Source organism: Pituophis catenifer, unplaced genomic scaffold, assembly GCF_029215685.1.
Source record: "Pituophis catenifer annectens isolate HBS135680 unplaced genomic scaffold, rPitCat1.0.hap2 SCAF_6, whole genome shotgun sequence".
In the NCBI taxonomy this organism is placed as follows: domain Eukaryota; kingdom Metazoa; phylum Chordata; class Lepidosauria; order Squamata; family Colubridae; genus Pituophis; species Pituophis catenifer.
This window is the reverse complement of record NW_027256886.1, coordinates 62,839,203-62,853,642: the sequence shown is the minus strand read 5'-3', so window position 1 is coordinate 62,853,642 and position 14,440 is coordinate 62,839,203. Positions and strand designations below refer to the sequence as shown.

General features: G+C 35.3%; 1 protein-coding gene across 19 annotated transcripts in view; it reads right to left on the bottom strand.

Moving 5' to 3' along the window:
• Positions 1-14,440, bottom strand: part of JAKMIP3 (Janus kinase and microtubule interacting protein 3) — a 58,193-nt gene that overhangs the window by 29,098 nt on the left and 14,655 nt on the right. For 5 of the 19 annotated variants that reach the window (XM_070944861.1, XM_070944856.1, XM_070944853.1 and 2 more), the window contains exons 3-7: positions 8,711-8,830; positions 3,648-3,794; positions 2,969-3,100; positions 1,807-1,842; positions 1,361-1,420 (exon numbers count right to left, since the gene is read on the bottom strand). In XM_070944861.1, coding sequence (XP_070800962.1) covers positions 1,361-1,420; positions 1,807-1,842; positions 2,969-3,100; positions 3,648-3,794; positions 8,711-8,830 — 495 coding nt within the window. Of the gene's footprint in view, positions 1-1,360; positions 1,421-1,806; positions 1,843-2,968; positions 3,101-3,647; positions 3,795-8,710; positions 8,831-10,212; positions 10,429-14,440 lie in introns of all 19 variants that reach the window. The other 14 variants (XM_070944842.1, XM_070944844.1, XM_070944843.1 and 11 more) reach the window with 7 other exon arrangements.

Sequence of the window (14,440 nt, the reverse complement as noted above, 5' to 3'; positions counted from 1 at the left end):
TTCACAATGATAAAGAGGTTTAGGAAGAATAGCTTTAAAAAAGGGATAAAAGGAGGGGATATAAACTAAGAAGGAATGGATGGAGGAAGGAGAGAGTCAGAATGGAAGGTTTTACAAAATCTAGGGAATCAATTTAGGGACTTGTAGGGATGAAAAAGCTCTATGGAAGGACTTACATTGTCTTTAAAAAGATAACAAGAAAACAGATTGGCATCCTTTCAGATATTGACTGAAAATATATGAAACTAGATTATAGTTTACCAATAAAACCCCAATTTTCTGGTATTCTAAAGAGTTGGAGTTATTGAACTCATGGAGGAGGGAAATATCCCTACTTTATTTTCATTAAAAAAAAGACAACTCCAAAAGAGCAAGGAAGAAAATGCTTATTTTAGTCAAGATAAGAAAGCAAGTAGAAATTCCTTGGAATTCACTTTGCTGTGATTCACTATTGGAAGATGTTTAAGCTCCTGAACTTTAGGAAGAAATATTGAGGAAAGAGCAAAGGTTTGCTGAGCTCTTCCACCTTCCAAGAAGCTGCTGCCAGATGTTCTGGAATAAAGATTGACAGATTCATCACTTTTCTATTCACCCACCTGCAATGTGAACCACAATCAGTGACATTTTAATTCAAAAAGTAATTTTTTTAATGGGTGGTGGAGAGATTTTGAATATTCTGCTCTGAAAACCAGTTTGTCTTCACGTCCTTCAACTGAGCTTTTAAAACTTAAGTTAAAGTATCTGCCTCTCTGTAAATTTTATTTATATATATATAATGTCATTATCATTGTACCTATATACACAATATACCCATACAATGACATAACACCCAGAGACCAAGCCCAACACACATGACTATCTCCAGACACCCCACCCCACCCACCAAAAATTCCCCACCCCTAAACAACCCAAGCATCCACACAGCAGACCAAGTAATGCTGTCCAACAGCTCACTGATGGTGGCCCTTTAGTTCATTGTTGAGTGCTATTTAGAAGATTTTAGAGAAGGCACAATTTGAATTAATTTAAATATTGGAATAAGTTATCAGTAATTTTTTTGACATTCTTAATGGCATTTGTCTGCATAATTTTATATTAGAGCTGAACCTAAATTCATGACTGGAGTGACTTTGATGATGCTATTTTAAACATCTTCATGTTTTGATTGAATTAATGTAGTTTTGAAGGGCAGGTGACGCTGTGAATTAATAGTGGGGAAAGATCTAAATTTCTCAAAAGCTTCTGGTTAAATCTGTGGGAATCCAGATGCTCAGCCAAATGATGTCTTTCACTGTTCCATCGAATCTTTCATAATACTTGCCCCCAAATAAGCTTTTTTTTTTTTACATTATTCGCTTACCTTGGGAAATTTTGCAAATTTCTTCCTTTGTTTCTTGTATCTTAAAAGCTTGTCACGCTCCTGTCCAAGAGAAAAGAACAAACACTAGTTTGAGCTCTGCATATGAAACATGTTTAAAGAAGGTGTGAAATGAGGAATGAGTTTGGCAATCAAATTGTATGGATAATTTATGGTGCAAATCAGAATATAGCAAAACAAAAAACAAAACAAAACCCTGAAGTGAAAAATGTGATCATCAGACTTTAGGAACATGATTTGTCCTTGGTTTACTCTTAATTTTCTACTACCTTAGAGGAAATTCTGTGGCTCATAACTGTGTTAGTAATTAGAATAAATTATTTTGCTATTAATATGATAATATCATTAAATATCTATAGCTGAATAATCCCAGGCAGAACACAGAGAAGCATATATGAAAATCAAAATCAAATGTGAATGTTACTTACTATTACACTCTTCACATAGCCGGCAGTTTCTAGAGTCTAGTTTAAAAGAATTAAAAGAAAAAGTTAGGGTGTATGATGGTAATAAAGATTTTGAATATCCTCATTTCCTTTTCATCCATACACTTTTGGACAAATAGTTATTGTGCCATTGGCTTTAAATTAACTTTTAAATTATTAATTACATATTTAGATCAGTCTGGATGATCAGCAACAATGCTAGCTGGGAATCCAAAATACCAAAATATCTAAGGTTTAGCAGAAGGGGGTGGTTTTCCCTACAATGCTTAACGCATTGTAAGCCGCCCTGAGTCTCCGGAGAAGGGCAGCATATAAATCGAACCAATAAATAAATAAATAAATAAATAAATAAATAAATAAATAAATAAATAAATAAACTCTAGATTTAAAGAACTCTAATCCTAAAGTTCCATTGCTTTTACCAAGCCATTATTTTCTTTGAAGAAATTTGTGAAACTTTCATTCAGATAACAGATAAATTATTGATGTGTTAGACCACAGTTCCCACAACTTCTTGTACCCAGCATTTAAGGAATTGTGATCAAACATATCTGGGCAACATCAGATTGGGTAGGGCAGAGTAATGTACTGATATACTGTTAATTTCATTTTAATGGAACTCAAACAAAACAAGAGATTGGTGAGGCAATTGACTACACACCCTCCAAATTGGAAAAACTCTTGTTCTAATTCTAATGCAAACAAGATAAAATTGTGTACTGTGATGCCACAAAGAAGGAAAGTAATTTTTATCTCACTGTATGAATCCCAAATGTAGAAACATAAGTGTTCAGTTTTATATTATGCCCTTTACTTTTATAGTGTGAAGTGAAATACAATAGAACTTTTTTTATTACTGAATCTGAAAGGTAGATTTTTGCCAAGAGAAAACAATGATCACATTTAGCATAAATTAATTATATAGTTATAATTAATATACTCATATAGCTCAGAAATTTTATCTTGTCCATCAGTCTAGATATTACATGAACTATTGAATGAAAGATTTTCAACTTTCTGCTTAGCAATGCTTAATAACGGTCATCTTATACTGTGTACATTAAGTTAAGGTCTTGTTTTTATCCCACACAGAAGGACGCAGTCTAGCTAATGTCATGCCAAGAAGACAAATTTTTTTTGTTACCTTTGAAAGCTCATCTATGATATTCTGCTGCTCCATGATCTGTAACCGCAAAAAGTCAACTTCCCTTTCATCTTGATTTTGATCAAGATCATTTAAAGAACTTGGTCTTCTTATTGTCCTCACTCTTTGTCTCTAAAAGGAACAGAACACCGAGAAATTGTTAGAATACTTATTTATTATAGGAATTCATTTATCTATTACCTTACCTGGTGAAGCTTGACTGCATATGATTTCCACTATTTTAAATTGGCCCCAGTAAGTTACTGAAACAGTTCCTGTGTCTTTAATTAAATGTGTCAGCGCAATGAGTTACATATTATACACTTTTATAAAACAAACATAGAAACACTGGAGAATTTCATTTGTTCTTGCCCTTTTCCTTTTTTGTTCCATTCACCTTCTCCCCAGAATGCATTATTCATTTTAATCAAACTGAGTAGGATGGAATGTGCTCAGATTCATTTTTGAATAGGCATTCACCTCATTTTTGACATTTAAAAACTATCAAAACTGAAGTTCTGTTCAGAGCTGAAAAATTGAATTGGTTTGAGGAGTTCAGATTGCCAGCAAAATTTTAGATAGCAATAATATTTTGCTCAAAGTTTCTCTAATTTAAAACTCAGAACTTATCACTAATGAACTGTGTAGTGACCTCATATTCGTTTGTACAAGAACTTACCATTTCTAAGTTCTCTTGTGTTACAAATTTGAGTTTGTTTTCCATACGGCGTAAGGTGTGGGATAAGTCCTCATTTTTCCTACTTAGACGTTTATTTTTGTCAAGCAGTGGTTTGTACTGGCTCTCAGCTTCTCGTACACGTTTCAGCTGAAAAGTAGAGAAACCAATAATATTTACATAGTTGTGTAAGTGTGGCTGCCATACAGAATCCAATGCATTTATAAGGGATGCTATTGCTAACCAAAGTGACTTAATTTTATTTAAAGACCTGTATGGCAGCCTATCTCATATAATGACTCTATATGGCTCACAACCATGCATTAAAATATGGTTAAAAACAAATAGTAATTCTTCCAGGTGCCAAACCAAAATCCTTGCAGTTCAACCCTCACCATAGCCCAATCAATTCTTGGGGGAAAAACCAGGTCTTCACAGCTTTCTGAAAAGGGAATCCCTCAGATCTCAGGTGGGAGGCTGTTCCAAAACAACCACAATTCTTTTAACATGTGGAAGATACCTATAAGAGTTTAGAATTTTTTTTTTTTTTAATTTGATTTATATGCCGCCCTTCTCCGGAGACTCAGGGCGGCTTACAGTGCATTAAGCAATAGCCTTCATACTTTTGTATATTTATACAAAGTCAGCTTATTGCCCCCACAAACTGGGTCCTCATTTAACCTACCTTAGAAAGGATGGAAGGCTGAGTCAACCTTGAGCCTTGGAGAGATTCGAACCAGCAGTAAATTGCAGGCAGCTGTGTTAATAACAGGGTGCTTTAAACCACTGTAGTACCAAGGCTCTTTTAATTAAGCTGTTCTTCTGTCTGAGTCCCAAAGGTGCTTTTTCAAATGGCAACTGGACTTTGTTTTTCCTTGAAGATGTTTCTTTCCCACTTTCTACTCCTGTTCTACATCCCTTTGCCAACAGAAACACAATTTTCCCTTTTCAGCAGAGGTCTGTTGTTTACATTTCTTTCTGTGAGTCTTTAGCTCTACCTTCCTCAGCCTGGCACTGCATTATCATAGCTACCGGTACTTGGGCATTTCAATCTGAGTTCATCTGGAGGAAGTTAGGTGGGAAAAAACTGCTTTGGATGAGAATTATTGATATTTCACCAAGCTTCTTCATTTTCCTCATGGTCCTATGGAAGGTTATAATGGTTTGATTCAGTTCATAGAATTTTTTTTTAGCTTATCTGGATTTTCTCTAGGTTTTTTTTGCTCCATATGGTCTTGATACTAAATGTTTCTGTTTCAGAGACATTTCAGGTGGTTTGTAATTGGATTTAGGAGTGTTATTGATTAAAATACTACATATATCCCCAAAAGATATTAAAATCCTATTTTGTGCCCTGTTGGTTAGCTAGAGATGGTTGCAATCAATGTGGAGTGAGGAAATAATATCCCTTTCCAAGTCTCCTCTATTGCTATCTGGTAAATTCACTGAAAACGATGATCAAGCCATCATTACACAGGGTAGATTTGCATGTAACATTTCTTTCAGGTTGTATATGTGGCAAACATTAGATTATTGTATTACCAGCTAGGTGTACATGAACATATTGATTCATAGGCAAAAGCTTATATATGCTCTTGAAACTTTTTTAACAGAAATATTCTAAAAATCACAACAGAAGTGACCACTGAATCATTAGCAGTTAGATTACAATCATGATGCAACCGCCCATTAACTTTTTCTGATCTATTTCCCACCAGATGTGTTGGACTTCTGCAAATAACATCCTCTCTGGAAATTGCATAGTTTTTTTGAGTAGCATATCCGCAGAAAGGCTGCCTTATACTGTTTTCAAACCTAATACATACTAGCAAATTCAAATGTACACATTTAGGTTTATGTTTCCAGTTTTTCAAAGCATACAATCAATGAAAAGATATGTTGAAATAATCCCAAAATGTTTTATTGTACCTATCCTCCCTCCCTCCCTCCCTCCCTCCCTCCCTCTCACTAGGTGTTTGGAGAAGCAGAGGTTGTTTGCACAACCTATTTTATATAAATGGCTTTACTTGCTTCCTGAGATGGAACTCATAATTGTATTCAAAACAATCTATGATCTACACACTTAATTATCAATTTGGTTGATACAGAAATTCCAATATTAGCATTTGAAAGACATTCTCCCACTATTTTGGGAATGAAATATGTTGGGGAAAATATTCAGTTGCACGGCTAAAATTTCATTAAGGAACTGAGAGAAAGCTTTGCAGCTGCCTCCTCTACTAAATAAATCCACACATAGCCCCAGATCTAACTACAGTTCTTCTGCTTTAATGACTTCTATAAATGTATTCTGTCTCCCTTGTTCATATGCCACTATAGTTTATTGCATTAGCTCTATGAAAAATAAACCTTACCTCCCACAGATGCCATTAACTAGCCTTTAAATGGAATTTTATTCAGATATGGGAAGAAAATATCATCTGTGTAATTTGTCAGTTTGAAGAGAGTTGCATTAAGGAATGGTTGGCTGGATGTAAATGTATTTAACTAGCTCTAAGTTGTGGTTGCACATGGAAAAAGTCAATGAAACAAACCACAGCAATCGAGGTTTTATCTCAACATCATTACTCCTCTCCTCTGCTGGATGATTAAAACTATATGAAGAACGGTTGCAGGAATTAGGTATGTCTAGTTTAATGAAAAGAAGGACTAGGGGTGATATGATAGCAGTGTTCCAATATCCAAGAGGCGGCCACAAAGAAGAGGGAGTCAAGCTATTCTCCAAACACCTGAAGGCAGAACAAGAAGCAATAGATGGAAACTAATCAAGGAAAGAATCAACCTAGAACTAAGAGGAACTTTACTGACAGTGAGAACAATTAATCAGTGGCATGACTTGCCTTCAGAAGTTCTGAATGCTCCAACACTGCAGGTTTTTAAAAAGAGATTAGACAATCATTTGTCTGAAATCTATAGCATTTTCTGCTTGAGCAGGGAGTTGGATTAGAAGACCTCCAAGGTTCCTCCAAGGTCCTTCCAACTATGTTATTCTGTTTCTTCCCAAAATTTTCTACTCCCAAATTTTAAATTGCTTTATAAAATAAGTATGAACTTGTCATTACCAAATATGGTTTTTTGAGAGTTATATAACTCTGTCTCAGTGAATAATTGGTTAAATTAATTCAAGTGTCAATTTATTGCAAAAGTTCATTTTTAGCCTCTTTTTACAGGCAACAGGCAACTTATGATTGTCTCATATATAACTAAATGAATGATACAGATAGAATATATTATACTAAAGAACCGATCAACCATAGATTATAAAATAATTTCTTTTTTAAAAAATTACCAATTTAGATATCAAAGGATGACTGATGGCATCCAAATCAGATCCAGCATAGAATCTGGTAGCCTTGCCTTACCTAATGGGATATTTAAATGTTTTAAATGAAATATTTATTTAAATAAATATCTAATTGCATTTATGTAAATAAATTTAAATAATTTATTTATTATCAAAGCTAATTCATAGGGACAAATACTAATGTCTATAAATGCACAAGCTGCTGCATTCTGGACCAGGGGTAAAATCCAGCAGGTTCTGACAGGTTCTGGAGAACTGGTAGTGGAAATTTTGAGTAGTTCGGAGAACCGGCAAATACCACCTCTGGCTGGCCCCAGAGTGGGATGGGAATGGAGATTTTGCAATATCCTTCTCTCAGGAATGGGGAGGGAATGGGGATTGTGCAGTAACATTCCCCTGGAGTGGGGTGGGAATGGAGATTTTGCAGCATCCTTCCCCTGCCACGCCCACCAAGCCACACCACACCCACCAAGTCATGCCCACAGAACTGGTAGTAAAAAAAATTGGATTTCATCACTGTTCTGGACCAAATGCAGTTTCGAGGTTGTCTGGGCCAAATGCAGTTTCCAGGAAGTGAACAAGGTGTGAGCCACAGGAAAATCTACAACTGGTGCACAGGATAAATCAGTTCAAAGGCCTCTTAGCTATCACTGCCACTTGTTCTCCAAGCAGAAGCTGAGACCCTAACTGTGATTCCCAAATTACAAGCCACATCTTCATGAGAAAGCCGAACTCCATGCAATTGACTCAACTGTGTATTAATGTCCCTCATTAGTGGCCTCACCCAATGGCTTTATGAGTGATGGTATAAAAGTCCATTGAGAGATTAAGCAAGATATGAAGAGCCATATTTTCACATCACATCCCAATCCTTCTATAGGTCATCTACTATCAACATGGAAATGCACAGAGATGGCAGAAGCATAGTCCATAATATGCATAGGCTTGCTTTTTCAGGCATTTTTTCTTCTTCATCTCTTTTTCTTAGAGGACAAAGTATATAAAACTACCTTAACTGGGATAGACTTTTTTTTCTACTACCCAACTGATTGAGTGGAATTATTTTAATCATAGGAATGACTTTGTCTGTTTAAATTTACCCTTCCTGGGGTTAGGACACTTGGTCAATGGTCACCTTGTTGTGCTTCCACAGTATATTAAACCCTTCATTAACTTAGTCAAAAAGAAACCAGAAGCCTGGAAGCATCTTTTCAGACTAACAAATTTTATTAAAAGACATAAGCAGAAAAAAACTTATACCTTTTCATAAAATTCGTTAATCAGTGGTGGGTTTCAAAACTTTTTACTAACAGTTTTGTGGGCATGGCTTGGTGGGCGTGGCAGGGGAAGGATACTGCAAAATCTCCATTCCCACCCCACTCCAGGGGAAGGATGCTGTAAAATCTCCATTCTCTCCCCACTCCAGGGGAAGGTTACTGCAAAATCCCCATTTCCTCCCTATCAGCTGGGACTTGGGAGGCAGAGAAGAGATGGGGGCAGGGCCAGTCAGAATTTTTACTACCGGTTCTCCGAACTACTCAAAATTTCCGCTACTGGTTCTCCAGAACTAGTCAGAACCTGCTGAAACCCACCTCTGTTGTTAATCTTAAAAGATACTACTTGAATCTTCCTAATTTTTGACTTCCAGAGCCAAGAGACTAACTTGGCTCTTCTACAGAGCTACCGTTAGCCAGATAGGGTTTATTTTAAAAAAATAAAATAAAAGCACATGATTTCTTACAAGTTCATTTCGTTCTTCTGACAATAATGCATTCCGATCTTCGAGTTTCCGGATGATGGCGCTTAATTCGGCTATTTTAAGTTGGAAACGTCGAGCATCCCTTTCGTCCAACTGCTGTTCCTAAAACAAAAAACAACTGCAAATAACTGTTCAACAAGGAAACACTTTTTAGAACTTTCTACCAATTCCCATCTTCTTCCTTTTCAGATTCCATCCATTACTAATTCTAAAAATCTGTACCTTAATACTAAAAGGTGAGACTAACAGAAATTAAGAAAGAAACTATTATGCAAGAGAAGAGGCAAATGAAAACAAAATGTGTAAATAAACACAGACTCACAAGTGTTGTTTTGGAAATGTGAAATAAATGATTGAGAATTACTACAGTGTTTCATATTTATGCCACTGTTGAATTGAGAACTTTAGATGAGCCATGTCTCTTTCTCCTATGATAATATATTTATTAAAACTGACATATAATGTGTATTAAGTGTGTGCAACAAACCACTGTATCCATTTGGCTCCCATGGAACTGTGAATTTAATAGAGCACTGACCTGAGTCACCTAAAGATAGCTATAAGAATAGGCAATTTTATTTATTTTGAGCAAAAAGCAATTTAGTTATAATAACATTTCCTTCCTGTTTTCCTATTTAGTAGCAATTTTAATTTACTTTAATTGGAAAATTTACTTCAAGCAAACATGAGCATTTAAGGACCAAAGAAACTCAACAGGGCTAGGATTCTTCATTCAACAGGTGCAGGAGAGGCTCTGAACAAAGGGGAGACAATATCTATATTTATGTTTTTGAAAAAAAAAATCTATAGGTCAAATTAAGCAATACAAAGGAAACCTTGATGAGATTCAACAAAGAAAAGTTTAACAAATGTGACGGAAAAATCTGTAGTTAGCAAATTAACATAGAAGCTGGAAGAGGTGGCATAGTTACGTCAAAAGCCAAGATAAAAGGTGAATTTAGACTGAATGGTGTAAGAAATTGTAGAGTATGGAAGAAAAAGCATATTAGTTGGCACCTCATTTATTTTCTAGAGTCTAGAACATTGACTAACATCAAAAGCACAATCAATCCATTAGGATTAGTCATGAGACTTAGGACATATTTTGCCATCATGTTTCTTTTTCACAGATATTTGAAGGCCTCCATGAAAACTAGCAGACAGCTATTAATAGGTTAATGTATAAGTTTGCGTTGTGAGTCTCACAATGTCAAATTAGGCACACATTCAAGGTAAGGTACAGTTGCTTAAAAAAAAAGCAAGTAGTGTTTTTTTTAACAGCTGGCAAAATAAAAGCAAACCAGAAACTCAGGGTGTCATCTGACTACATCTGAGCTGGGTTTCCTCAACCTTACTTGCTTTTAAAACAAGCAAGCAAGCAAATAAGCAAACAAATCAAAACCAACTTTGCTGGTCTGGGCAGTCACTCATCAAGATTTTGGCACAATTTGTGGTTTTAGGGAAAACTACTAGAAAGTGCTTACAGGACTTCCTGAGTGATCTGAAGTGTCTCCTGCACCACTTGGATGAGGAACTTCCCGCTTGGGGCTACTCAGATGCCGGTCAGCCTCTCTGAGCTGGGACAGCTGTTCATCTAAAGCCTCCTTTTGGAGTTGAAGTCTCTGAGTATGCCCAGCTTGAACCCCTAACTCTTTTTCCAGCACGTAGACTGCTCTGTCTTTAAATTTGATCTCCTCCATCTACAAGGAGAATAAAATACAATCACATACAGTACAGTTTTTCAGTTGCCATGGAAACTGGCAGCATCCTAGCTTTAGGGAATATGTTAGATTACAGAAAGCGGTGAACAAACACTGGATTCAGTTCTATAGCTTTCAAACCCATATTATTGGTAAGCAGAACCAGGTTTGGGAATCCTGCAATAAAAGTCTTTTGACAGAGGTATAATTCATCATCATCATATCATCATCATAACACAGTCGCCAAAGTGATTCATTGGAACATCTGTAAAAATGATCATATGCCAGTAATGAAACACAGTACAGTAATGAAACATATGGTAACATACAGTTGAAAAAGTAGTCAAGAAGGAGCAGATTGTGGAATTTCTGAATAGAAACTGATAAAGTTTGGGCTCATAACACACCAAATTTAACTGTGGTTATAAAAAAGTGTAGATAATTGATGAAGCAATTCCAGGAGAAAGTAGAAAGAAGACAAAGAACTGGAGATTACAAAGTGTCAAGATCTGAAAAACCAAAATTGAAAAATTATGGCAAAAACCTGCTGTGGTGGTCCCTATGGTTATTGTCACACCCAGTGTCATACCCAAAAAATATTGCACAAAATGCAATTTGTGCATTTACAAAATTTTCATGGGTCAATTACAAAAGTGGCTTGAATCTGCACATATACTATGTCAATACATTATGACATGCTAGGTTCTTGGGAAGAATTGACGCATATGAAGGCCAACATTAGCTAAAGAACTGGAAAGAATGATTTCTCGTTGTAGTGTAAATCATCATCGTCATCATCATCAATATCTGGCTGACTGTGTGACCTATAGTAATACTACATATATACAGTGCTTTCCATTTGGAATTTGCTAAGTAAGGAAAATAATTTATGCTTTAAACTGAAACTTGATTTATTACTGAGAGGAGAAGACTATATTCAGAAAGTTTCAGCAATCTTTGGTTTAGCTCCTGCCTTTTGTATTACAAAAATATAGAACAGATAACAGCAGTGAATGAATGGGCTATTTTTGAAGGGACATTCAGAAAGATATTTTCTAATAACTCAAAGGTTTTTTAGAATGATTCATTTATTGCTGATTATGCAGAAAATCAACTACATTACAACCCAAAACACAGGATATTATTGTTAATATAGTTCACAAAATGCTGCAGAATTCAAATTCACCAAAGTATTAAGACCTGTGTTGCTGTTTATGCCAACTTTTCAATGATAGTTATTTGGCAGCCAGTGATTATATAAAAAAATATTCCTCGGTGTTCAGGGTCTTACTTTACTTAGGAAATTTACAGTTTCAAGGATTGAAGGAACTTCGTTTATCTTAAGAAGCCATGTAATGCCATTTAGTATAATGGTTCTATATGCTGGCTAATGATCACTGCAACCATATTCATTTATTTTTACACTTTTAAAAATAGGTCCTAAAAGACCACAAATATATCTAGAAAATAAATACATTTACTATATACATGGTCCACCACATGTAGAGAATCTATATTTAAGGTAAACATTTCCACTTCTGTGGAGGAATTCTAATTTGCTTTACTACCTAAAGATGGTAAAAACAAAAATCTGAAGCATGAGTTAAAGTTCATTCTGAATTCACAAGAAATTTTAGCCATGCCCCTTATTTTTTCTGTATAAATAGTATTACCCAACCTGGTGTCTTCCTGTTGTATTGGGCCAATTCTTAAAATCTTCACCAATCCGAGTGTGGCTGGACACTAATGTGGATTATGTATCTGTTGTATTCCAGATTTAGGAAGGCTGATACCAAAAGTTAGAATGATAGTAAGAAGAAGTCTTAAACATTGATTACTTTGAGGAAAGCAACAATTTAGGAGTCAAAGGCAGGACTAGAGCAAAAGCATCATTTTACTTAAACTTATGTGAAATTAAGTAAGTTACTAAAATTTAATGCAGATACAGTAATATTTTAGTCACATTTAATGGTTTATTTTCTATCACATTAAACATAAAAATTGAAACTTCTGAATGAATTCTATCTAAGCTTTGGAGGTACATGTTCAGGTTATGTCCTATGATCTAATACAATCCCATACTTGATACAAAATTTCAAAAGCTACAACATATCCAATAGATTCCAGCACTTTTGGAAGTTCTTCAAAGTTCTCATAAATTCTAATATAAAGCTATTTTCACTTGTCAGTGTCTGAAACCCAGTAGAATCTTGCCCTATTATCTAGATAGCAAAACATAACTTTCTTCTAAAAGATACTGTAGTGTATATAGTCTGGTGTCTATAGTAGATACTGGAAAAATTTGAAATTGAACTGAGGCAGTCAACTGTGGGCTTCAAAATAGTGAGTCAACATACATGATATTTTTTTCCTAGGACTAATTAGTTAAGAGCAGCCTCCAAATCTAGTTTTTCTAACTTTGGATAAAAGGGATTACAAACTAAAGAGGCAGTAGCAAAAGCTAAATTTAAAACAAATTAAATGGCTTGGACAGTGTAAAGACAATTTGATATGTTTATGAATGCTGGTGAAGCCCATGCAAACCGTGTCTGTTGATGGAAAAGTACCGATTAATGGGTCAAGATGTAAGCAAGGCCAATTCATCCTGAATGTTGGGAAGCCATTCAACATGGAAATTTCTACTTAGACAAATTTCTTTTCTCTTCATGTGTAACATCAAGTGAAAATGCAAACAAAACATGATTTTTTTAAAAAATAGGGGTCTTTGGTAGATTTTTTTTGGGGGGGGATAGTGGTAATAGTGGTGGAAATTGCATGCACACACTATAAAGCACCTCCTGTCTTTGTTTTCCCTTTGTGATTTTGTTTGAACGTACCTGTCAGCCTTCCCAGTAGTACAAACAGGAAACACAATGAAATGAGCTAATTCTACTTTATTGTAAGGTTACATTAACAGAATCTTGCAAGTCTGAATGTACAAATATCCCATTATCTCCTTTACAGCCTGAGAACAGTCTCTTCTGAGTCTCTTTCTCCATCCATTATGTGGCTCTGGCTACAGCCGCTCTTATCAGACTGTTCCCTAGGCAATATTTCTTCCCCATTTCCCCAGCTCATTCCCACATACCATTACATCACCCTAGAGAAAACATCAGCCATAAAACATCATTCAGTCAGTACATTCACAGGAAATACTGTACACAGAAGAATAGGGAAGGGTAATTTATTTTCACATCTGTAATGTAACTAAACTGTAATTGCACTACTCCCCCAAACATACATTTCTTAGACCACATTAAAATCCTACCCACACACATATAAATGTACCTTTAGGTTGCCCTACTACAAGCTCTGCTTTTTGTCATTTCCCATTAAATGCCTTAAAAAGCTCTATCGTAGCTACAAAGGAAGGATTTTTTTTTTAAAAAAATAGAAGACTGCTAAATTTCCATTCATCTCAACATGAATACCCAAAAATAAAACAAAAAACAAAATGGTTCAGTCAATGACATTGATTATTAATATTTTCATTTCTGAAAAAAAAAGGATTGTATATTTTGTGCATTAAAAAAAAAAGCCACAGCAAAACAACACAAGACACATTTTCTATGGTTACTATAGGATGATTATTTAAAAGGATTATTTAAAACAATGACAGCACAAATTTAAAAAGTTAGATTATATAGAGAGCACATTAGAAAAATGACACAAAGATATTTACACCAATATAAAAAACACATTCAAGCAAACACTTTCTTGCAACATATTTGCTCCATACTAGTCGCAAGACAAAGAAGACGTATGATTAAAACACACACACACACACACAACTCACTGGGAGGGCTGCATCAGCGTTCAGGTGTGTCTCCCCCCAAAACTATCCCACACCTTTCATTCATCGCTCTGGACAGCATTGCTTTCTATGTCTCGCCTTGTTTAGAATTTTTACCACCTACTTTCAGTAAAAAGGCCTACTTGTGAAACAGACTCAATGAATATACATGAGAGTAATAACCAATCATCTTTAAGGAAATTCCTTGCTTAACAGCAT